We start from the raw sequence: 27,527 nt of genomic DNA, 5'->3' as shown, positions 1-27,527 counted from the left end.
GCGGAGGTTGCAGTGAGCCAAGATTGCACTCCAGCCTGGGCAACAAGAGTGAAACTCGGTCTCAAAAAAAAAAAAAAGAGAAATAAAATGCTGTAGAAATTAAAACACAGTTCTAATGATACAAAAAATTGCAAATGCAAACTGTTTCTATTTATTAGGTGCTAAAAAGTAAGAGGCATGAAATAATAGGAGAGATTGTTTTCATAATCTTTCAGCATTCCTTCATTCCCTACCTCCTCTTCATTTATACAAGAGCTTCTATAATTTCATGGCTTGCTAATTGTACTGATGAGATAAAGAGGAAATAATGAAAAATTAAAATAACATATTTATATAGTACTAGTATGTGTCTGTCACAGTGCTAATTTATTAAATTCTCAAAGCATCTCTCTGAGGTAGGTACCATTATTGTCTCTGTTTTACAGATGAGAGTCATGTGGTACCAGAGGGGGGATCTTCTCCAAAGACAGAGTTAGTAAGGGGCAAAGCTAAGATTTGAACCCACCAGAGGATATGACACCAGAGGCCATACACTTAACTACTATATCATGACTTTTAAGAAAGGTGCCTATTTCCACACATTCACTACTGTTATACAGCCTAAACTATAGTAACACTGAAGGCAAAAAGTCAAACTAGCATTTCTTATTTAAATTACCGGAAATTAAAAGTTTGCTTAAATCTTTCATGAGAAGTTAGGCATTTCTATCGTGGAGATAAAGACTTACAATATTGTTCCAAAGAAGCTTTTTCATCCCTTTTACTTAAGGAAAATGTAATCTCTGTCTCGCCCACTAGAATAACTTGAATTAGTTCAAAATGTTTGGATTATAAGCTTCCATATTAATAAGTCTAAGGTGTCAATGGCATGATTTCCTGCTTTTTCAAATTCTGGAACCCAAGGTACTGTTTGCTTCTAAGTATAATCATCACTAGAGGAACTTATTGTGGGAGGACTTGGAATTTCTACTCAGTTACATTGACGATTAACACCAAAATGTCTGATATTAGTCTTAGACTTCATAGTTCCTAGTCCCTTGAACACTTATCTAATCATAACACCAAACACATACATAAATGATGCACTGTACTCAATTAAAACTTTGAATTTTATTTTAAAATGGACTGGGAAGCTATCATGTAAGACACCCTGCAGTGACTTGTAGTGCCAATCATCACTCTCTATTTAAATTTATTCTGTTTCAATTTTGCATATTTGGTTTCTTAAACAGGAGCACATATATGGCATATCCCATCCCAGGTCTTGAGTTATACATTCAGAGGTATATTTTTCAGGCATAATTATTTTTCTGGCACAATTATTTTTCTAACAGAATTCAGTTACAAATGTCTTTGATGAAACCTGAGGTGGGAGAGAAATGGAAAGAAAATAACATTTATTGAATGCTTACTATATACTAATCATTTAAAATATAATTCAATTTTTAAAACAACTATGTGAAATATGTGTTTTTATTACCATTTTTACCTATTAGGACCCTGAGACTCAGAAAGAATAAGAGAATTGCATAAGACAGGCAACTAGTCAATGGCACAATCTTGGCTCCCATGCAGATGTTTCTCATGCCAAGGTGGCATGCTTCTTTTCCTAAACAATGCCACTTCTGAAACAGTACAAAAAACTTGATTGAAGTTCAAAACAACCTATCTTTAGTGTGTAGAGACAAGAGAAACTTCAAAAACATCACATTTCAAAATTAAGCAATTTAATGCTCAAAGAAGCCTCTGAGATCACCTTGTCCAATCTTTTAATTTTACAGAGGCCAACACTAGGGCTCGAAGTAGTTGAGTGATTTTATTCATTGTCAAACACAAATTAGTATCAGGCTAAATATGTCTTGTCTTGTTTACGTCTGTCCTTAGGACAGTTCTTACCTGCAAATATACTTGAGGAGGTTATAATTTACCACTGGCAAACTCTTCACCTGCTTTGCTAATTCCTTAACACCCTGAGTACAAAGAAGAAAATAAATATTATTTTTCTACACGTTGGCCTTAGAATTAAAGCAAGTGGAAATGGCCATATAATTTTTAAAAAAATTAGTTTCACATGTTATCAGTGAAAGATCTTGTCCCGAAAACTTACCACCATCACAGTGAATATTTTAGATATATTTTCAAAGATGTACAAGGATTTAAAATATCTCCATAAGTACTATTTGTGGAGAAACACATTCAAGTGAAGCTGTTATCATTTTTAACATATGCTCCCAATTGACTGAAAAGAGAAGATAAGCTCATTTATTAAAAAGATTATTTGAAGAAGAGTAAGTGATGTAGTGAGCGTCCTTCCCAGTTTCAGCATGTGCAGAACATAGACAAATATATCTACTGACAAAAGTCTCTCAGAGCTGGTCATGTCTAGGATACATCATTTGGGGAGGGAGGCTAATTGAAAAAAGTGATCTTTCTGGAAATTTCACAAGGGACGAATTTATTTGGTTCTTTTCATTATATGACTTCCCCTAAAATGTAAATGATAGCAGAAAAGCCAACGGATAATGTAATTAGCTTTCTTCTTCTGCCCATAAAGGTCCAGATAGTAAATATTTGAGGCGTTATGGGACAAATGGTCTCTGTTTGCAACCACTCACCTCTTCTGTTGTAGTGCAAAAGCAGCCACAGACAATGTTATTTAACAAATGGAATAAAACTGCATTTATAAAAATAGGCAGCAGTTAGGCTGGGTGCGTTGGCTCACGCCTGTAATCTCAGCACTTTGGGAGGCTGAGGTAGGTGGATCACGGGGTCAGGAGATCGAGACCATCCTGGCTAACAAGGTGAAACCCCCATCTCTACTAAAAATACAAAAAAAAAAAAAAAATTAGCCAGGCGTGGTGGCGGGCGCCTGTAGTCCCAGCTACTTGGGAGGCTGAGGCAGGAGAATGGTGTGAACCCTGGAGGTGGAGCTTGCAGTGAGCCGAGATCTCGCCACTGCACTCCAGCCTGGGCCACAGAGCGAGACTCTGTCTCAAAAAAAAAAAAAAAAAAAAAAAAAAAAAAAAAAAGGCAGCAGTTTTTGACATGAGTGCCAAGAAAATCTAATGGGGGAAAGAATAGTCTTTTAACAAACAGTGCTGGGACAATTGTATATCCACATGAAGAAGAATTAAGTTTGTTCCTTTCCTCACACCAAAAACAAAAATGAACTCAAAGTGAATCATAGTTCTAAGTGTAAAAGCCGAAGCTATAGAAGTCTTAGAAGAAAATATAGGAGTAACTCTTTGTGACCTTGTGTTAAGCAAAGTCTTCTTAGATATGACACAAAACCACAACTGATTAAAAATAGATAAATTTGACTTCATCAAAATGTACAACTTTTGTGTTTCAAAGGACACCATCAATAAAATGAAGAGACAACTCACAGAATGTGAGAAAATATTTAAAATCATATTCATAAGGGACATATATCTAAACTATATAAACTCTTACAACTCAATACTATTAATAATAAGGCAAATAACCCAACTGAAAATGGGGAAATAATCTGAACAGATATTTCTCCAAAGGCAATATACTAATATCCAATAAGCACATGAAAAGATGTTCAGCGTCATTAGCCATCAGGGAAATGCCATTCAACCTTCAATGAGATACGACTTTACTCGTGTTAGGATGGCTAAGATAAAAACGACAGGTAACAAGTGATGGCAGAGATTTGAAGAAAGCAGAATCTGCGCTCATTGCTGGTGGGAATTTAAAATGCTGGAGCCCTCTTGAAAAACACAGAGTTACATATGGCCCAACAATTCTACCTTCTAGGTACATACTTAAGAGAAATAAAAACATAGGTCCATGCAAAACTTTGTACATGGATGTTCACAACAGCATTATTTATAATAGCCAAATAATGAAAAAAACCCCGAAGGTCTCTGTGATGAATGGATGAATAATGGAATATTGTTTAGAATTAAAAGGAATGAAATACTTATAAGTGGCACAACATGAGTAAACTTTGAAAACAGTGAAAGAAGCCAATTGTGCACACACACCAAAAAAACATTGAATGATTCCATTTATAAGGAATGTCCAGAATAGGCAAATCTATAGGGGCAGAAAATAGATTAGTAGTTGCCAAGAGCTGGGGAAAAAGGATAATTAAGAGAGGGTATGGGGTTTATTTTGAGGCAATAAAAATATTGTAAATATTCTAAAATTAGATTTTGGTGATAATCGAATATCTCAGAGTTGCACAACTCTGAGAATATACTAAAAAACACTGAATCATACATTTTAAATGGGCGATTGTACTGTATAAAAATTATACCTTAACAAAGCTGTTTAAAGAAACAGCAGTAGGTAGGATTTTGTATAGAAGCCACTATTTGAAGTGGTTTGGGTCCACACAATTAAAAGATTATGAGACACAGCAGTCACTTCTTTTGTGTGATGTGTGGTCTGACATAGCACTGCATGTATCATTTAGGGAAAGAAAGTGGCAAGTCGTGCTGATTTAATTTATTCAGCCATATTCTTTTTTTTGATCAGAGAGGGGATCGGAAATGGTACTTGAGCTGTATATGGAAAGTCTCAGTGTGTGTGAGGTCAATACAAAGGATAGTGGAGAGTAACACTGGGATAGGGCAATGGAAATCTACAGATTTAAGACTAAGAACACAGATACAAATTCCAAACAAAAGCTTATTTGGAAATAAATGCATCAACTTACTGCTTCCTCTTCCTTGCTGAGCAGTTTGGCACATGACAAAAAATCTTCATACTTCGCATAAGGAATAACTGGTTCCGGAAGTTCTCGGAGGTACAGCTTAAGAAGTGATGCCACCGTGTGTACATCTGTGTTGCTGTGGAGACAGAAGTGTGAAGATATTCTTTGGAGTAAACTTCATACCATTCTATTTATTGTTTTTCAAGAGCCCAGGAGTCAGAATTCTATCCAAGTTGGCAATTGAATGAATCAACCCAGTTTTCAGAGAGCACTCATTTATGTGATGCCTATTAGATGCCACCACAGGTGGGAAGAAGAAGGCCTAGAAGGATCTATAGAATCCTCAGTGTGAGAGTGGAATGATGGCTACCAGAGGTTGGGAGGGATAAGTGTATGTGTGCGTGGGTGGGGTGGGAGTGGGGATAGTTAACGAATACAAAATATAGTAAGGTAGAATGTATAAGATCTAGTATTTGATAGCACAACAGGGTGACTACAGTCAACAATAATTTGTTGTACATTTAAAAATAACTAAAACAGCATAATTGGAATGCTTATAACACAAAGAAATGATGACTGCTTGAGATGATGCATAGCCCATTTACCCTGATGTGATTATTACAGATTGTAGGCCTGTACCACAATATCTCATGTACCCCATAAATATATACACCGACTATGTACCCATAAAATAAAAAAAAAATTAAAGAACTCTCAGTGTGATTTGAACATTCAAGCATTTTTCTTTATGTGTATTTGGTGGTAAGCAAAGGAGTTAAAAGAAAACAATGAGAATATATTAGATCTTAAATAAAATATACTGTAATAAAATTTACAAAAAAATACCAAATCTATAGATGGGTATATGTGTGTATTCAATATCAAAATGAATTACTAAATTCTCGCTCATCTCTCAAAATGTTGAACTCATTTTTGAGAAGGTGTTGGTGTTTGCCTATAGATACTCAAAGCTTAGCGTGACATGCTATAAATTTTTAACAGAGCTCATTTTGAAAATAATTGATTCTAAGCATAATTGCTTGTCTAATATTCTAAGATGTCTGGGAATCCTTAGAATGTTCTAGAAAAGAAGAGAAATGCTATAAAAATAAACAATGAAAACTTAACATCCTTTACATAACTTGAATAATTTATTTGTATCCTCTTCTGAGTGTGAGTGGCAAGATAACTGACTAAAATATTAATTTATATTTTGTCTTCTGTATCTTATATTTCCTGTTAATCCATGAAGATGGATGATAGTAAAGACAGCAAGAATAGAGTTTTAATTTGTGTGTGGGAAGTTGTTTTGTTTTTGTATTTCAGGTGAGAATAAGCAAAAGTCTGAAAGGAGAGTTGATTCCTGGAACCGGGAAGAGTAGTAGTGAACAACTCAGGGAATTCTTTACCTCACTCCCAAGCTGTGCTGCAGGAAATGACACGTCCCCAGAGAGGTGTGCTCTGAGAAGTTGGGAGGCAGGCACTGGGGTTTCCTGCCTCAGTGAATATTCTCTTATCCCAGCGGTGGCATGGAAGCAGAGCCAACTGTATGAAATTATACGAGCTGAGACAATGGGCTTCTCAGCTCTCAATTTTGGGCCCATGGGTTGATTCCATCAAATATTTACTGCACATCTACTCCTAATGGGTATTATACAAACCCCTGGGCTAGGACCTCAGGGGTTTAAATAAAAGAGGTATTATTCTAGCCTGCTCACTACTTGTAACCTAGTCAAGGCTGCAGATACTAAGCTGATAATAAGACAAGTATGTGATTACAAAATAAGGTGAGTGGAAATAAGGAAAATTATTGCATACCATGTAATAACAAGACAGGGTTTGGAGGTCTTCTCTGAGAAAATGATGTTGGAGTTAAGATCCGAAGGGTGTGTAAGGACAGAAGGCATTTCTGATCAAAGCAAGGGAGAAAAACAGCCTAAAGTGGGAGGAAGCCTCCTGTCCTTGCAGAATTGACAAAGGCTAAGAAGGTCAGAGCCCAGAGTGGAAGTGGGTAAGGTCTGAGCTGTAGGCAGCAACCTCATGGACCATAGGACTTCACCTCCTTCAGGGTAAGGACAGAGGTTTTCCATTTTGACATTGGGGTCTCTCAGAGCAGGCATAGTGTCAACTGTTTTATAGATGTTAAAATGATGGAAGTTATCTGAAAGGGCTTGTTTTAACTAGTTAATTTTATTTTCTTGATAATTAAATAAATATATGTTTTTCTTTCTAAAATTCTGAACTGATAAACACTATAGAAGAGGTCATCTTAAAATCTTGTAAAGAAAATAAAAATCGTGTTTCCAGGTCATCTTCAAAACTGCAATCTTCATTAATTCCTAAAACTAAATTCCAAAAAATTGTTTGAAAAGACAGACCTAAAATAGTCTCAATGGTAAGACAAGGAAGACACTAGTATTTTTGTTTGTTTTCTGACAAACCACTGTATTTCATGTGCATCAAAGCCTTCTGTGTTTTTCTTGCTATATCTGCCCCATGAAGGGACAGTCATTAGTAGTAAAAAACCACAGCTTGGTGAAGGATATGCATAGCAGTCAAATATTCCAATAAAGTATTTCCTTTTGATTCCACTCTAACCCAATCTACCATCATGACTCAGATTTGTTTGCCTTCAGAGTCAATGACAATTAGCCATAGGTAGTACAGAAAGAAAAGAATATAAAAATAAAATATAAAATAAATAAGTATATATTTCAATATACAGAGTATGTTATGTATAATTTGCATGACTATATAAACAGAAGCTATCAAATATTTATGAATAAATACAATAAATAAATGAGACAATAATGATAAATAAGAAACACATTTAACAAGAAATCTGCTGTAAAGTTTCATTGATGATCTATTTATTACACTGACTATTCCCAAACACACTGTTTTTAAGGTAACTTGCTTAGCACTTTACTGTTTATAAACTATGGTATTGAGAACCTTTGAACACTAGATGGCGAGATTGCAAAGTTAGACAATGGGCTGGTGTAAAAATTGTGAAGGATGAAGGGCCGCAGAATCATTCTTCCTCTACCAGCAATTTTCTTAGCACCAAAGCTGCAGTAATGTTCCAAGAATAGAAATATTTGAGCCATGAATCAAGGTAAGAAAGGTGGAGTGGGATGATTATTTTATTCCTTCCCAGAAGTGATACATTATAAGAGCTTTCTAGCATTATAGTATATACGCACACAGCTAATTATATAGAAATGATGAAGAAAAAATGAACAATTATATATATATTTTTTGATTAACAAAGGTTATTAACTTTTTGCTTAAAGGCTAAAATTTAAAAATTTATGACTCTCTTTTTGGGGCTTTATTAAACTTGGGCTACTCGGTAGAAATAGAGAGTTCTGCATTTTTCTAGAGTTTTCATTTTTGCTTTGTCCTTTCTCACTGAAGAAAATAATCATTTCTGGATAGAATCTAATATATTTTTCCAGTTCTGATTCATCTCAAGAGGTTCTCAGTCACATGTCCTAATTGTCAGCAGGCTACCTATTGCAATGGGGAAGTCTGGTGTTTCTCTGAAAAATATCTTTGTTTGTTCAGTCTATAAAATAGCAACCCTGTCAATCTTACTCTCTAGCATTCTATCTCCTATTGAAAATCCACTACTTTGCCAAATTAATATTTACTTCAATATGTGTAACCAATTAATTAGATATCAATAATATGTGTTAATTGCCCAATGTACCTAAAAGAAAGTGCCATCTTTGTCTCAGAGAAATACATTTCAGTCTTCACCAAAGTGAAGTGAAGTGACTGCATTGTGGCAAAAGTCTATGTACAATGGAGAATAAAAATCCTTCACCTAATAACAACAACACATCTGCAAACATCAAGGCCTCACTGAAGGCCAATGAGTAGGTTATGCTATTAACCCCATCTAGGGTACTTTAACAGGAAACTGCACAGACAAAAATCCTTTTTGGCTAATGACTGAGATATGAGATGCTGTAGAGTCATGCTCTTTGGTATGTTAAATAAAATTGAAACTGGCCCAAGGAGTCCTCCCTACAAGTTCCTAATTGCAACCTAACTCAGTACCAAAAACAAAGTGAAAACCTAACTAGGAACAAATAGCTGAGTTTCAGCCAATCACAGCAAGCTGTTCAAACCATGTATGAGATGCATACCATGTAATGGGGCTGTCTCTGTACCTCACTTCTGTTTTCTGTAGGTAACTTCTTTTTCTCGGCCTGTAAATATAACCTGCACATGTGGTAGGGTGGAACATTCTGAACCATTTTGCCCCAAACTGCTGCTAGATTCTAGAATCACAAAAAAAGCCAATGAAGATCTACTAAACTAGATTTGTTGTAATTCTGTCTTTTAACAGGTAGAAGTTCAAAACTATTTGCTAACGTAAAGTCATTATACAGACTCAAGTCCCTTTCACTCAGCTGGTAGTAGAGTCTTTTCAGAAGGTAAGATACATAATCAAGCACATTATATCCAGTGGTAGGAAAAAGGCAGCACGAGATAGGCCCAAAGATCTGAGTGAAAGAGCTAGCATATGCCCCTTAATTGAGCAACATATGAGTTTGGTTGTTATATTGTACTTGGACTTTACGTCTGAATCGTGTTTCCTCCTGGTTATTGCTTTTTTACAAACTTAAAGGGAGAATTACATGAGGCTTCCTATGATTGACTTAATTTTATATTCTGATAGGTCTACTTTGATCATTCTGGGATCAATCATTCACTCAACAAGTAGTTCCTGAACACCTATGACGTGCACAGCCTCATGCTAAATGCTAGGTGAAAAATAAATGAACAACGTTTATTCTTCGTTTGAGTTTATATTTCTAACTGATCACCAACACTTTTCCATACCATGCCTCATTTTCTTCTACTTCGTAACACTTTCTGTATATTCTAACTGCTGAGTTTCTGCTAGGTATGTGAACTGAAGAATGTTCTTTATATTTCCTGGAAATTATCTGTCCTTCTTATCATCTAGGTGCAACATAGGCCTCTTATTAATCTGAACAAGGATAAAGGAGTCTGACAAGAATCCCTCCTTGCTCATTCTCTATCCCCATTCCTCCTTTCCTCATAAACATACTTACACACACTGATAAATCCAAATGCCACCATAATTACAAGTGTAATATTACACAGACAAAACCTTGGAACATTTAAGCCTCAAAATTAGAAATGGGAATTTTTCACTCTGAATACTATGTAGAGAATACAGTATAATCCCTTGGTTTAACTGAATAGAATGAATTTTCAATGCACCCACACAGGAAGTTATTAAAGATATTGTGAACTTATCTGCAACAAGCACAATGAGATGGCCTAAAACTCACTTAGAATTAAAAAAAATAATAATGTCATATCCATCAGCCTCCAGGGAGAACGTACATGAGACTGAAAGCATGTGGCAGTACTTCCAACACCAATGCTACCACCAAATGGTCTTGCTTAAGCAGTCCTCTGCTTTGCCTGCTGAGTTCAGCAAGACACAGAAAAGCAATTCCAAAGACACTAAGCAGCTCCAGACTAAATTCAGCATCTCTTTAAAAAGTCTGGTTCTGTTCAAACTTATTTTTTTATGTATCTGTCAAAACGGATGCACTTTTCAGCAGTGAAACTAGAATCTGGTTAAACTGTCATGGCTTATTGCACAGTTACATAAATGTCACCACTGAATTATATACAAAACCAAAGGACTGTTTCACCTCCAGGCTAAGTGCTGGACTACATTGAACTAGTGCTTGTCCCAGTAGAATTATCCTGGTTTAAAGCTACTGATGGCAGAGAACTGCATGATCCTGCTATGGTCTGAATATCCCTCCCATCCTCTTCGTACATCAAAGCCCTCTTCGTACAACAAAGTACCTAATGTAATGGTACTTGGAGATAGGGCTCTGGGAGGTAATTAGGGTTAGATGAGTTCATGAGGGTGCGGCCCTGGCCTGATGGGATTAGGGCTTTTATAAAATGAGACACTTAAAAGCTTGCTCTTTCTCTCTCCCCTTGTCCAAGAATCCAGTCAGAAGACAGTTATCTGCAAGCCAAAAAGACAGCCTTCACCAGAGCACAACCATATTAACACCCTGATCTTAGATTTCCAATTTCTGGAACTGTGAAATAAGAAGTTTCTGTTGTTTCAAGCTACCAGTCTACAGTATTTTATTATGACAGTTTGAATTGACTAAAACAACCCCCAAGTCTACTTTTGGTGAGCTTGTCTATAAAACTGTTGATGGAACTGTCAGAGTACCAGGTAATGAAATGTTATTGCAAAAGCAGAAACATGCTTTCAGTTAATGTGAATTTATGGAAACACTCTCAGATAAACCAATGTGATATAGAAAACAAGGATTCACAACCTTGGCTGCAAACTGGAATTACCGGAAAACTTTTTCTAATAATTGCTGACTAGGTTTTATACATTCTGGTATAATTGATCTGGGTTAAAGCTTTGGCATTGATATTTTATTCTCACATGCAGCCAATATTGAGAAACACTGATATAGAACATGTATTTGGAGTGGAAAATTCCAAAGAAAGGAGGGAGTTCCAATGTGTAATGGTCACGAGTTTAAATCTGAACATTTCTAACATCTGTGGGAGCCTACTAGTTACATATTTGTCTTTCCAGTATTCCCCAGTGGAAGACGTGGTGGAAAGAACGTTGGTGGGGACATAGTGCCTGATATGATTTGGCTCTGTGTCCCCACCCAAATCTCATCTTGTGGCTCTCATAATTCCCACGTGTTGTGGGAGGGACCCAGTGTGAGATGATTGAATCATGGGGGCTGGTCTTTCCTGTGCTGTTTTCGTGATAGTGAATGGGACTCATGAGATCTGATGGATTTAAAAATGGGGAGTCTGCCTGCCCAAGCTCTCTCTTTGCCTGCTGCCATCCATGTAAGATGTGACTTGCTCCTCCTTGCCTTCCGCCATGATTGTGAGGCTTCCCAAGCCATGTGGAACTGTGAGTTCTCCATGAAACCTCTTTCTTTTGTAAATTGCGCAGTCTCCGGTATGTCTTTATCAGTAGCATGAAAACAGACTAATATAGTGCCCAGCTTTACCAAACTGTCACATTGATCTTTTCTTTCCTCCCTCTAGAATTTCTTCTGTGTATAGAGACATGTGTGTAGAGACTCCTCCCTTTCAACGCTAGCTTATCATGTACAAAGAATATTTGACAGTTTAATATACATTCACTCCAACATCCCATATGTGCAAGCGCAGGCATGTGAGTACACACACGCAAACACGTATACACAAATCACTCTCTTTACGTATATAAGATACTCAATAATAAACAAATAAAAATAAAATACCTTGTAGTATAGCTGTAAGACAGAGATTACTTTGAGCAATCCGAGTTTGGTGCTTCTAAACAACAGACTCCTCAAAAAGAAAGTAGCTAACTCCCTAAACTGAAAAAAATTATGGATATTTATTAATTTTCTATTTCTGACTAATATTTCCCATGAGTAAGTCTCTATTTCAATGTTTCTTCCACACCTTACTTGCCTTTCCCTTCCACCTCCTTGCCTCTTCTCTGACCACCATTCCTTAGTAGTTAGCTCCCAAGCTCTTCCTCCTCTGCTGGCCTCTAAGTGGTGTTGTTTTCCTGGATAACCTGCACACTCCTTGGATTAATCCATGAGTTCCACTATCACTTTGCTACAAGACTACATAATATCTATCGCTGCATCGGACCTTTCCACTGAATTTTTAGATGTTTCATACATATTTGAACTTCATGTGAACAAAATTGACTGGCAACAACAGAAAAATCTCCCCTTGTGTAAAATTGTTTCTCTTTTAGCATTTTTTTTCACAATGATGGCCTCACCATTTACACAAACAAGCAAGAAACCTAGAAGTCAAACTAAATTTGACTGTCCCCAGGACTCTAAATCTAACAGTGATTGGTGATTCTCTCACTGAGCAGTATGTTGGAATTACCTGGGAAGTTTAAAAAGAAATACAAATGCCTGGTTCATATATATTCTGACATAATAGCTTATGAATCCATACCTTCTTTGGCAGTCTTACTGACAATGCTTAAGTTCAAGTTTATATTACTCACCTCCACTAACACAATACCATATTAACTGGTCTTCCTGATATCAAGCCTGTCCTCCTAGCACATGAATACATACGTAACTAACCTGCACGTTGTGCACATGTACCCTAAAACTTAAAGTATAATAAAAAAAGTTGAAAAAAAAATAAGTGGTAATTATCAGTACTAAATATAAATAACAAACAAAATGAATTGTTGTATAGCTTTTGAATATGATATTTGAATGCAAAGGGCAATTGTTTAAGCATAAATAAACAAATATGTATCCCACAAAAAACACACACTTATTTTATAAATTAGTCATTAGAGTTGTCATTTAGTTTGAATTAATATGTTTGAGAGCATCAATTCACTTTAGAATAATATGCCTATGTAAATTAAAAATTTAGACTAAAGAATAAAAATAAATTCTGACATTTTCTATTATAGTACCAAGATGTTTTAACCAAAAAAGAAAGGTTAGCAGGATCGAGACACTTATAAGGCTTAATGTAGAACATTCAGAAAAGTTTCCTTAAAGCAATAATTACATCAGAATAAAACTCTTTTAAACAGGCTACTTTGTACAACATATGCATTCAGTTCCAATAATAACAAAACCTAATTAAAACCTTAAGTGCTGTCAGTTACAAAATAAATCAACACAGTTATTAAAATGACTCAGTATGTCCCTTCAGCTTTAGTGATTTTAGACCCAAGATTCAATCTTATATCCAAATTTAACTTACAAGTAACATTCAAATGCACACAATACATCTCATACTGCAAATGACACTAGTATTTTCCAAACTTACAAAAAAACCCATTAACTTTCTCCCAAAGTGATTAAATCTAAAGTCAATGAGCCCACAAAGACTTTTCTATTAAACTAAGATTCTAGTCATATCAATGATCTATATAATAATTTAGAACAAGTATTGACATTTGAAAGTAAACAATGATAAAGATATGATAGTTTGTTTGCAAACTACAGAGATTCTATTGTAAATGTGTGTACATACACACATTACACACACATAAATGTACATACATACAGATACATATATATTTTGTTCTTTGTAGAATTATTTTAAACATATCCAATCAGTTTTACGGTATGAAAAAAAACAATCAAAGCTCCTGTGGGATGTTGTTCTCTTCGCAGTGTCAGTAGATCTTCATTACATTGATTTTTAATTGTCCCAGGAGAAAGCTAAAGCCTTGAGGTCCCACAGAGTATCTGTAGTTACCAGTGGACAAAGTAGTTAGTTTGCTTAAGACTTTTAATAAACATGGGCATTCTAGATCTAGATTGGGAGTCATAATGAAGTAACATCCACACATTAACTCCTTCTCTGACTGCTCTGTGGAACATGACTTCCTAAATTCACAAAGTATAACATAAATACTAAGGAATGCAAGAATGATTTAAAAGATTGGTAGATATTGCCAATTCAGGTGACCTATTTTCAGGTGGATATAACCTACTCACTGTAAGAGATACAACAAGAAAACACATTTGTAGAAATTTTAATGTTATACTTAACAAATAGCACCTATACTATATACTATAATATCCACCATACAATAGATTACACGACTAGTTTGAGAGAGGTGAACTTCTTTCTCGCCTCACATTTCTCCCAGGAATGACTCAGAAATAAAAAGAATGGAATGAAATAATGCACAATCTCTAGGTGCACTATAATGATGCAGTTATCTCATTAGATTCTATAGATAGTGAGTTTTGATTTTTTGCTAAGCTGGGTACACTATTTTCCTAACCTTTGATTCTGATACACAAACACTTAATAGTAATTTTTCACTGAGAGTTTACATAGCTGTTCCAATTTTCATGTCTTTTCATTATTAGTAAATGTATTAATATATGCCTGAGACTTCATCACACAGCCCTTTCTTGCTTCAGTTGGACCTAGGGCTTGAAGCACAATGGGTGTAATTTCAGTTTCATATGGTCTTAAAAGTTTTGGCAAACTGTTAATGAACTGGCATAGCAAAAATAGAGAAGTTTTAGCTGTATTTAGTTACTTCACCATTGTATTTTGCCTGCCTACGTGTTTTTCCCTTCACTAAGCTCTGCAGATGGAGTTTCAGAAGAAACAAAGGAAATGTAATCTTCATAATACATTCAACAATTTTTCTCATAATCGGACAGACTTTAGATTATGTAACCAAGGACTTCCCAAGAGAAGTATTATTGGTGTTTTCATGCTGAGGGGTACATTTATGCTTAAATATGTGTGTGTGTGTATGCACGTGTGAATATGTGTGTGTATATTTTCTAACAGCATTTAAAAGCCATATTATATATACTTTAATATTTCCATTTTTAAATAAAAAATAAAATATAGCCAAACATCGCAAATAATTTTCTAGCTAATGAAGGCTAGAAAGTAACTTATTAATGTGTCCCCAACAATGACTTTACTGCATGTCACTCATTTCCTGCCATATTCACCACAAGTTTGGAGAATTATGACTATCTAATTCCGGGATGAACAATGAAAAACACATATATTCTTTTCTAGAAAATATATTTTCTTCCAATAAAAATAAATAAAGTAAACAAATCCTTGTGCTTCATGCAAGAAATGAGAACTAGAGGCCTAGTTTTACACAGCTGAATCTCTAACTCATAGTGTAAGAGGAATATTAAAAATATTTTCTTGTATATCCAGTTGAGTCAACAAGTTATTGCCAAAATCATTCAAGTCCACACAAAACTTGTCCCTTCTCTGGAATACTTCAACAATCTTTTATTCCAACATGGAAGTATTCTTAATGTATTGGACTGGACGATACCATCTTAGTTTATTAATATGTATGTATAAATTGAGGGGAACACATAAAAAGCTTTAAAAGAATCCAGTTGTGTCTTTCCTGTGGCTCTCACATTAAAATGCAGTCGTGTGCTTTGCTAGAAGGGATCCTTTGTCACTACATGTCAGATGTTTCTTATATTAGTGTTTTCTGTTTGGACTACTTTGTAAGAGGGGTCAGAGTGAGGAAAGAGAGTGATGAAACAAATTTATTGAGAAGAGGCAAGTTTTTTGTTTTATTCTGGTTTGGTTCTTGTTATTATTGCTTTGTTATAAATCAAAATCTAGTTTACTTTGGAAGTATAGTGCATCGATATTCATGACAGCATTTCAGGAGCAGAAAACAAATAAAGGTACTGGTCCTGACTTAGAACTGTGGTTTTTATGAAATTTTAAACCCATTCATAGATAGGACTATGACTTTGTACACTGACCCAGGCAGGCATTTGGCCTTAGATGACAAAAATTAAATTCCAACAAAAGTTTAGAAATTATTTTGCAACATGATAATTTTTAAGTTTCCTAAATTCTAATCTATAGAAACAAGCACTTGAGTTTTCTACTTCCTGAGATATCAGAAATATGGGTATTTTTTCATTCAACAATGACATTCAAAATACACTCCTAGTGTTGACTTATTCATCGAATATTTATTGAATGCCTACATTATATCAGACATTATTCTAGGCATTAGAGATAAAAAAGATAATTAAGATTCACAAAATCCTCCACCTTCTTTGAGTTCATCTTCTAGTTCTATGTGTTTTTCTTTATGAACACAGAGTTTTCAATGAATATCCACAGTGATGTCCTCTTGGGTATGTAAATGTGTGTTCCCACGATATCACAGACATTTATCTCAACCCTAAACTGATATTCCCAGAACATTACTATTAATTCCTTAGAGACTCTGTAACCATTTCCTTAACACAGATTATCAAAAGAATCAGGAAAATAAAATATTTTAAAACCATATGCCTTCTAAAGAGTAACTTGAATTCTTTTAAAACTTTTTATCTGTTCCCCTCAATTTATATATACATATTAATGATAAGGGTGGTATCATCAAGTGCAATATGTTAAGAATACTTCTATGTTGGAATATAAGATTGTTGAAGTATTCAGAGAAGGAACAAGTTTTGTGTGGACTTGATTGATTTTGGCAACAACTTGCTGACTTAACTGGATACACCAGAAAATCCTTTTAATTTCTGTCTTACACTATGAGTTAGAGATTCAGTAACTAAGCCTCTGGTTACTTTTTAGAATGGCTCATGAAAAATAAAAAATAGTCATAATCACATGAAAAAAAAGTTCAACATCACTAGTCACTTGGAAATTGCATGTCAAAAACTAAAATAAAAGGCCATTTCATATTCACTAGAATGGGTAGAATAAAAAGTCATAACCCTCATACATTGCTGTTGGAAATATCAGATGGTTCAGCCTTTTTGGAAAACAGTTTAACAGTTCCTCAAATGTTAAACATAGATATGACCCAGCAATTCCACTTCTAGGAATAGTCCCAAAGGAAATTAAACATATCTCTACACAAAAGCTTGTACATGAATCCCGGAAATCTTATTGATAATAGCCAAAAAGTAGAAACAACATCAATGTCTACCAACTGACGGATGAATAAACAAAATGTAGTATATCCACAAAATGAAATTCAACTCTTCAATAAAAGGGAAAAACTACTGATACATGTTATGACATGGATGTGTCAGAGGCATGTGAACCATAGCAACTCCATCTAGAATAGGGGCTGGGTAAAACGAGGCTGCAAGTTACTGGACTGCATTCCCAGATGGTTAAGGCATTCTAAGTCACAGGATAAGATATGAGAGGTCAGCACAAGATCCAGGTCATAAAGACCCTGCTGATGAAACAGGTTGTAGTAAAGAGGCCAACCAAACCCCCTCAGAACCAAGATGGCAATGAGACTGACCTCTGGTCATCCTCACTGCTACACTCCCACCAGCGCCATGACAGTTTACAGATGCCATGGCAATGTCAGGAAGTTACCCTATATGGTCTAAAAAGGGGAAGCATGAATAATCCATCGCTTGTTTAGCATATCATCAAGAAATAACCATAAAAATCAGCAACCAGCAGCCGTTGGGGCTGCTCTGTCTATGGAGTGGCCATTCTTTTTACTCCATTACTTTTCTAATAAACTTGCTGTCACTTTACTCTATGGACTCGCCCTGAATCCTTTCTTGCAGGAGATCCAAGAACCCTCTGGACCCTTTTCCCATAACAGATGAACCTCAAAAACATTATGTTAAGTGAAAGCTGGATGCAAAAGAACAGTGAATGATTCCATTTATAAGAATTTCCAGAAAAGGAAAAATCTATAGAGACAGAAATCAGATCAGTGGTTGCCTGGGAAGGAAGAGGAGCTGAGGATAACAGTAAATGGGCATAAGAAATCTTATTGGGGTGATAAAAATGTTCTCAAATTGATTTACGGTAATGGTTGCATGACTTGGTAAATTTGCTAAAAATCACTAGGATTGTACCCTTGAAATGAGTGAATTATGACATGTAAAACATGATTCCTTTTATTTCAAAAACATGACTTTAAGGGATATGCTTTCATGCAAGAAAATTTACAATCTGAGTCATAAAACACAGAAAAAACACACTTTCATAATATAAAATCTTATAGGTATCTTACTTATTTTCAGTAGGAATTATCTTAGAGGTTTCAAACCATGAATGAAGACTTCCTGGATTAAACATACTGAAGAGTTTCTGGTGAAATACTAGTCTCTGTATCACATAGATTCAAGCATATTACTTTTCCTTATACCATAAAATGTTAGTGACAATCATCAATACCATCATTATCCCCATCATCATACTTACAATGACAATAAAAAGTGCCCATAGCATGCCAGGGCCTGTGCAATTTCACTTACATATTCCAGGTATTTTTGTTCCATTTTGTTTTATTATTAAGTGAATGAATACAACAACCCTGTGAGATTAGACATTATGATTTCTATTTTATATGAGGAAATTAGTTTTGAGAAGTTAGGTAACCAGTTTCGGTTCATTAACATGGGTAGTAAGTGGCAGATATAGTCCCACATTTTTCTGTCATGGAAGCCTGAACTTTTAACTTCCACACTACGTTCTTGCAAATAAGTAGACAAACACCAACTGATAGATATGCCCAATACTGAAAAACTTCTTGGTTAATTGGGCACTTTTATTTATAACCCCATTGGGTTTCAGTGGAAGTGAGCCAAAATTCTGCAAAGATAAATTGAAAGGAAAGCAAAGCTCATACTCCAATTCTAGATGCATGGGCTTTTTAGATATATCACAGAGTAAAACACGATGCAGCATGACAGATTTCTAGTTTACACCCTGTCCCACATAAAATATTTAGTTAATACCCATTCATGGAGGTATTTCTTACATATGAGATATTTTTCCTTAAAGCCTGTTATTTTTCAGACTTTGGTGTGTTTATAAAGCAGTTTCATGGAACTCTTGTGAGTTATTCTTTGTTCAAATTAGAGAAGAAGCCAAGCATTTAAAGGAAAGAGGCCTCCCAGTGTTAGCAAAGAGTGACCTGACTGTATTTCCCAAAGTGTGGGTTATTCCAAGTAATTTAAGGTGCCACAGAAACAGGATATTGACATCAAATAACTTAACAGAAATACTAATTTCTAAATTTCAATTCTCCTGATTACATCAAAGAGGAAGCATCAGTTGGGAAAAAGAGGCATGTTAAAATGGTACCAGCACATGCCAATCTCCATTTTCATCAAATCAACAGAGGGCCTTAGGGTCAGCATCTTCAGAAAGCAGCTGTGTCCAGGGACATTTAATAACATGTTCTTGTCATTGTGCTTATGTTACATTGACCTCGTGTTTATGCAAGTAGTGCTGTTTTTCAAAGAGCAATAATATATAAATTCTCTTTTACCACAAAACTGATAAAGAAAACTGTGAATACATTTAAAGAAAAATATCAGTAAACCTAGTGCAGGCATTGTATGGAAATGGCTAAAATCATGAGGGTGAGAGACAGGACTAGCTGGATTTCCTAGACTGACTAAGAATCCCTAAGCATAGCTGGGAAGGTGACTGCATCCACCTTTAAACACGCGGCTTGCAACTTAGCTCCCACCTGACCAATCAGATAGTAAAGAAAGCTCACTAAAATACTAATTAGGCAAAAACAGGAGGTAAAGAAATAGACAATCATCTACCGCCTGAGAGCACAGCGGGAGGGACTATGATCGGGATATAAACCCAGACATTTGAGCCAGCAACAGCTACCCTCTTTGGGTCCCCTCCCTTTGTATGGGAGCTCTGTTTTCACTCTATTAAATCTTGCAACTGCACTCTCTTCTGGTCCGTGTTTGTTACGGCTGGAGCTGAGCTTTCACTCGCCATCCACCACTGCTGTTTGCCGCCTGCCGCTGACTTCCACCCTGGCTGGGTGTCGGCTGTGCTCCTGATTCAGCGAGGCGTCCATTGCCCCTCCCGATTGGGCTAAAGGCTTGCCATTGTTCTGCATCGCTAAGTGGGTTCCTCCTAATGGAGCTGAACACTAGTCACTGGGTTCCACGGTTCTCTTCCATGACCCACGGCTTCTAATAGAGCTATAACACTGACTGCATGGACCAAGATTCCATTCCTTGGAATCCGTGAGGCCAAGAACCCCAGGTCAGAGAACACAAGGCTTGCCACCATCTTCGAAGTGGCCCGCCACCATTTTGGAAGCGGCCCACCTCCATCTTGGGAGCTCTGGGAGCAAGAACCCCCGGGTAACAAGGGTAGTATGTGAATGAGAGAAGTTTGAGAAATACTTAAAGACAATAGTTATCAAATTTTGTCACACCATTGTACCTTTAAGAAATGCATCAAAAAATAGGAACGTTAAGAGTTACTGTAAATAAACAGCTATTCAGGACTTTAGGGGCTAGCCCCTCTCCTTGACTTCAGAAAATCATTTAGTGTGCTGAAAATAGGTAGCCAGTTTACCATTTACACACACAGGGCTTGCCTTAGGCAAATTCCTGGGAGTCAGTTCTTTGCTTTTCCAACTCTTTAAGAATGTAAATTCCTCCCTTTTACTGGTTCACATGCCCTCAAGCTACCACTTGCTTTCTCCACTTTCTTCCATCAAGCCCTGCCCTAAGATCTTTTATTCACACTATGATATTGAGGCTCTATAACTGTACAGTTTGCTACTGAAATCTTCAGAGTTTGAGTTTTTGCATGGAATAAAGTGTAAAGAGGGAGGGGTGTATCTTTCAGGCTGTCTTGAAACTTCAGGCCCTATTCAGCAGGAAGGAAATCATGTATTTTACACATCAACTCTATACCCCAGAAAATAGTTTATCTCACAATAGCATATGGTTTGCCTAGCCCAGTCAGAACTGATATGTTGCTCCCAGTAATGGTGTGATGTTGATTCTGCTGCTATCCTTTCCCCATTTCATATATAAGAAACAGAGTTACATCAATTCTAATGATCAATATCCTTTACCATACACTCCTGCAGCTGATAGTCTAGCTAGTATTTCCCAAGTTATGGTTTTAGGACCATGCGTATGAGAATTACCTGGGAGATGAATGCCATGTGGAGATGGGGGCAGAGGTTGGAGTTATGTAGCTACAAGCCAAGGAACGACAAGGGTTGCTGGCAAATATCAGAAGTTAAGAGACAGGCATGAAAGAGATACTTCCCTAAATCCTTCAGAGAGAGCATGGCTCTGCTGACATCTTGATTTGGATTTTCAGCTTCCAGAAATATGAGATAATAAGTTACAGTTTTTGTTTTGTTTTGTTTTGTTTTAGCCACCCAGTTTGCAATGCTTTTTTATGGCAACCCTAGGAAAATAATACAGGGATCATGGAAAACTCCACAAGGAAGGGGAATTGGGTGAATTTGTTAGGCTCTCCCAACTGGAAAGGAGCACATGCAGAGGGTGGGGGGTAGGCGGGGGGAGCATGGGCTTATTCAAATAGTCATGTATAGGGACTTGCATTTTAAAACAGAAAAGGGACAGGTTCTGCTGTTTAGAAAGAGATCTGGGCTCTGGGCCGAGAGCAGCCCTTCTACTACTGGAACAGCAGCAGCAAAGCCATGAGAATGTGTAGCACTGCCTCAGTACAAACACTCAAACATTTTATTTATTTTTTATTTTATTTATTTATTTTTTTATTTATTTTTGAGACAGAGTTTCACTCTTTTTGCCCAGGCTGGAGTGCAATGGCGCAATCTCGGCTCACCGCAACCTCCGCCTCCTGGTTCAAGTGATTCTCCTGCCTCAGCCTCCTGAGGAGCTGGGATTACAGGCATGCGCCACCACACCCAGCTAATTTTTTGTATTTTTTAGTAGAAACAGGGTTTCTCCATGTTGGCCAGGCTGGTCTTGAACTCCCGACCTCAGATGATCCACCCGCCTTGGCTTCCCAAAGTGCTGGGATTAACAGGCGTGAGACACTGCACCCGGCCAAACATTTTAAATACTAAGCTAGAACAAATTAAAACAAGCAAGGATCTTCCAATTTTAGTATATGTGCTGCCAAAGCGAGCACGAGCAAGGATCTTCATTTGTAAAACAAGTAGGTATTAGGATATTCTCTTGATAAATATTTGGTGCATACTATATGCCAGCTGTTGTGCTCAGAGAGGGGTGTAGCATCAGGACAGGTAAGGATCCTGCCCTCAAGGAGCTTAAATTGGCATGGGGAAGGCAGATGATAAGCAGTAAAGAAACAAACAAGATAACTACTAACGGAGCTCAAATGCTTTGAAGGGAATAAACAGAGTAATCTTAGATAGAACCTTCAGGAAGTTGAGGATTAAATGAAATAATCAGGATAGTATCCAGCACAAGGTAGGTTATTATTGATAAAGTTATTATTCTTCCTTAAAGGATGAACATTTTATCTACTAACTACCTCCTGTATTTTAATTTGCAGCAGCAGATGATAGATTTTTCTGCCCTAAACAAAACATCTTTTTTTCTTGATATGTTTGGGGCAGCTCATTTGTTTTAATGCAATGGTGGTCAAATGGGTTTTCCAATCTCTGATTGCAAAGTGCACATATGCTCTGTCAAAAACAAGAGCCTAGACTGAACAGACCAGATTTCAGAGCCCTCCACTGTTTCCTCTTCCTTTCCTCTGATCCCTGTAACCAACTCTCAGTCAGAGTGATCTCTGTTGCCTCACTGGCCCCAGCTTTTTGCCTTGGAGGACGGGCTTATTTACTTCTCCTTACAGCACCTTCTCCTGTCTTCCCTTGGAATCCAGATCTCATTCTCCCCTCCACATTGGACACTCTCCTCATTTCAACATCTTTATGCTTATAATAATTGCACTAGTGCCTATGAGTCTCCCTCTGCCCTGACCTCGTGCCTGCTCTCTGCCAGCCTCTCTGCTGGGTGCAGATGATAAGTCCATGACTAAGAGGACAGGGTTCCTGCCTCTGGGCAGCACAGGCAGATTAAAAAAAAAAATCGCCTGTGGATTTACCATGCAGATTCCTAGGCATTCTCCAACCATTTAAATCAGAATGAGAGCAAGTGGGGTCTGGGTTTCTGAATCTTAAGATATTTCTCTAAGTCATTCTTACTCATACTGATACTGAAAAAGCTCTCCTATGTCTGTAGTACTCCCTACTTTCAAGTTCACTTTTTCATAACTCAGTTCAGTAATTCCCACACCTAAATTCCTTCCCAGAGGATTAAATTAAAATATGTCTGGCTTTTCTGTCTCCTAAATTTTAGGCTTTTATTTTTTCATTTTATCTCTGTGGACTTGCAGTTTATTTAGTCACCAAAACAAATTTGAAAAATAAGTGAAAGGGGAGAATAGCAGAAGGAGGAACAAGGGAAGTGTGAACTGAGTATGTGGGTGGGCAGCTGGGGGACCTCAAACAGCAGTTGTTTTACAGGATTCTTGGACAGAATGTGTAAAATTCCTGGCTTCATGAAGCCTCTGTCCTTGCTCCTGAACACTGTGTTGTAAGAGCGTAGTTATTCTGTTGCCCAGCAGTTAATGCTAGGATGGTGACCACACTGCCATTCTTGACCCTACCTTCCCAACGCTTCCAAAATGTATCTTCTTGAACAGCTGATACCATCTGGAGGGCTTTGGTAACAAAATAATATTCAGTATCTAATTTGATTTTACACATTCTAGATTTCATTTTTGTCCCCTCAAAACTTGGAAGTTTAATATAAAAAGTTATGTTTTAATTTGTTTTCATTTCTAAATAGAAAGAATAAAGACAAGAATGGTTAGAAACTATGATATCTGTTTTCTTTTGTTTGTTTGTTTTTACAGTTGACAGGAACTGAAAGAATACAAATTCTTTCAGGTCAATGAGAACGCCCTTTCTCACAAAATTCACTGGCCAAGGAGTATGTGGGAATATGTCATAACTGTAGGAACAATGAGTCATGCCTATATAAAAGTATCAAACTTGAAATTCAGAACTGGAAAAAAGAGTATACAATATAATTAAAGAAGAGCAGAAAGTACATGGCTTAATAAAGGCTCATCCATGAACTCACAACTACTCTAAATTCCAATAGCGTATGAATTTCAAATGTTTTTTTCTCACACCACCTTTTCTGTTTTTCCCTCACATAGGACAAAGTGTTTCTTCTCATTCAAATGTGAAATATTATCTTCCAAATCCCAAATGGATCCATAGCTTCCAAAGCACAGGCAGATGTATGAATACATGCTCTTCAGCTGAGGACAGATATGTGCAAAACACTGAAAACAAATGGGGCAGAATTAAAGAAACCAATGTACTGATACAATGAATTATTACATAGTCCTTAAGATCACACATTATATAGTCCTGAAGATCACACACAGTGAAAACTACTTAATGACATGGGAAAATGTCCATGATATAATGTGAAGGAGAAAAGGTAAGATATAAAAGCTATATGATTCTGACATCTTTTATACATAGCTGAATTTTGATACATCTAAATCTCTGCTTATCTGTTTATTTATCTGCTATGCATAGCAAGAGCACTCTGGAGTGTTGAATTTTAAAATATTCATATTTCCTTCTTGTATTCTTCCATATTCTAAATTGTACATAAAATGTTATAATCAAAATATAACTTTAATAATATTCAAATTAAACTTAATAACTATGGTATTAAATAATATTCAAATTAAACTTAACTTTATGGTATCAAATTAAACTTAATAACTTTATGATATTTTAAAATGCTATTTTTAAAGTTCACTTTAAAAATTAAATTTCAGGGCTTAACATTAGAGGTACAATGTCAGTGACTAGAGATTGTCTTTGCAGAATACCTGTGGGAACTTCTTTCAAGGTTTTAATAAATACATTTTAACAAAGACAAAACCTGAATCCTATTGACTCTTTGGTGAGAAATAAGCATTATTAGTATAAACAGGGAAAATATTCATTCATTCTTACTCTTTAAAATGTTTCACAAGGAAACATTTCTGTATTTACAACTTAATATCTATTCAAAGCATTATGCACAGTCTGTATTTTTATCATTTTGAGGCTCTGGACCCCAAACGGATCCATAGCTTCAAAAGCACAGGCATATTTAAGAACACAGATGCTCTTCAGAAGAGGGCAGATATGTACAAAACATTGAAAACAACAGGGGAAGGATTAAAGAACCTGGGTGAGATAAACTTGAACTAACGAACGTTCCCTGGCAGTTTGTCTCCACATCCCAATGACTAAAGTTGAGCTAGGACTTGACCATGTGAAATATCAAACAGCCAATTAACTAAAAAAAAAACACATAGGGGCAGAACACTCTGCTTGGACAAGTTTCTGAAAATAACCTCACCATCCTCTGGGAAATTATGGATTTTCTTTCCCCTCCCTGTGTATCTCACAATTACATTTTGCCACAAATATGTTATTCTCTTCTTATTACCTCACCATTCATGGATCTGGGAACCCCTTCTTTTAATCAGCGGAATCCAGGACTTTGCATATCTGCCACCGGAGACCAAGGGATTCAAGCTTGACAATTTATCAAAAGGATATTTCGGTTGCCAGAATGACCTTTTTAACATATAAATAAAATTATTTCATTTACTTGCTAAAAATATTTTGACAGATTTCCATTTCACTTAGAATAAGAACTAAATTTCTTATTATAGGCCAGGTGTGGTGGTGTACACCTGTTAATCCTAGCACTTTGGGAGGCCGAGGTTGGTGGATCACCTGAGGTCAGGAGTTCAAGACCAGCCTAGCCAACATGGCAAAACCCTGTCTCTACTAAAAAAAATAAAATACAAAAATTAGCCAGGTATGGTGGCATGCACCTGTAATCTCAGCCACTTGGGAGGCTGAGGCAGGAGAATCGCTTGAACCCAGGAGACAGAGGTTGCAGTGAGCCAAGATTGCACCACTGCACTCTGGCCTGGGTGACAGAGGGAGACTCTTAAAAAAAAAGAAAAAAGAAAAAAGAAGAAAAAGAAAAAATAAAAGGAAAAGAAAAAGAAAAAGAAAAAAAATTATTATAATCTGCCAAGTTATACAGAATCAACCTCCGTGGATACTATTCATCATCACTCACTGCATTCCTGTCACAGTGACCTCCTTCCTTTTATATTTAATTTTTATTTTTTATTTTTATTTTATTTATTTATTTATTTATTTATTTTTTTGAGACGGAGTCTGGCTCTGTCGCCCAGGCTGGAGTGCAGTGGCGCAATCTCAGCTCACTGCAAGCTCCGCCTCCCGGATTCACGCCATTCTCCTGCCTCAGCCTCCCAAGTAGCTGGGACTACAGGCGCCCGCCACCACGCCCGGCTAATTTTTTGTATTTTTAGTAGAGACGGGGTTTCACCATGTTAGCCAGGATGGTCTCGATCTCCTGACCTCGTGATCCGCCCGCCTCGGCCTCCCAAAGTGCTGGGATTACAGGCGTGAGCCACCGCGCCCGGCCTTATTTTTTATTTTTTAGAGGCAGGGTCTTGCTCTGCCACCCAGGCTAAAGTGCCAGCAGTATGATCATAACTCATTGCATCCTCAAACTCCTGGGCTCAAGTGATCCTCCTGCCTCAGCCTCCTAAATTGCTAGGATTACTGCTGTGCACCACCACAGGCAGCTAGTTTTTTAATTTGATTTTTTTTTGTAGAGACAGTCTCACTTTATTGTCCAGTCAGGTCTGGAACTCTTACCCTTAAGGGATCCTCCCACTTTGGCCTCCCACTTTGCTGGGATTACAGGCATAAGCCACTGTGTCTTGCCCCCAGTGGCCTTCTTTATGTTCTTCAAGCAAGCTAAGCTGTTCCTGTCTCTAGGACTTTGCACTTGCTATTCTTCTACCTGCAACACGCCTGTTATACCTCCACCATATCATAGGTGTAACAGGCCTCTTGTCATTCGAATCTCAACTCAAATGTTACGTCCTCAAGAAGGAGACGGGTATCTCCACCACTTTACTCACTAGCATATTAGCATGTCACCCTCATTACTTTTCAAAATTATTTATATATTTGCTGTTTATTGTTTATCTGCCCATGACTTGTGAGGCAAACCCCAGAAGAGAATGTACCTTGTCTCTTTCATCCAGAACAGTGTCTAAGAAATAGTTAACATTCCAAAATTATTTGTTGAATGAGTGAATAAGGTAGATTGCTCACAAACGTGACTGTTGATAGTTCCTCTCATCCTTATATATCTATAACATTACTTCTATCAAGAAGTAGAGTCAGCTTTCTCCCCTTTTTAAGCTGAATTGGTCTTGTGATTTGCCATTGACCAAGAGTATGCAGTGGATGTTGCATCGCACCAGTTCTGGGCCTACTCCTTAAAGGTCTTGTAGCTTCCACCCTTACTGTCTTTCAGTACTGAGCCACGCTGTAAAGAGTTTCAACCATCAGCTATAGGGAGGAGCCCTGAAGAATACAAGACTGAGAAGAGAA

General features: G+C 36.8%; 1 protein-coding gene across 3 annotated transcripts in view; it reads right to left on the bottom strand.

Moving 5' to 3' along the window:
* The window catches only part of ARHGAP24 (Rho GTPase activating protein 24), a 537,203-nt gene that overhangs the window by 24,198 nt on the left and 485,478 nt on the right, over window positions 1-27,527 (bottom strand). For all 3 annotated transcript variants that reach the window (XM_019025813.4, XM_004039076.5, XM_004039077.4), the window contains 2 exons: window positions 4,691-4,823; window positions 1,897-1,970 (listed from right to left, as the gene is read on the bottom strand). In XM_019025813.4, coding sequence (XP_018881358.1) covers window positions 1,897-1,970; window positions 4,691-4,823 — 207 coding nt within the window. The remainder of the gene's footprint in view (window positions 1-1,896; window positions 1,971-4,690; window positions 4,824-27,527) is intronic.

Source organism: Gorilla gorilla, chromosome 3, assembly GCF_029281585.2.
Source record: "Gorilla gorilla gorilla isolate KB3781 chromosome 3, NHGRI_mGorGor1-v2.1_pri, whole genome shotgun sequence".
NCBI classification, from domain to species: domain Eukaryota; kingdom Metazoa; phylum Chordata; class Mammalia; order Primates; family Hominidae; genus Gorilla; species Gorilla gorilla.
This window is presented reverse-complemented; position numbering and strand designations above follow the sequence as displayed.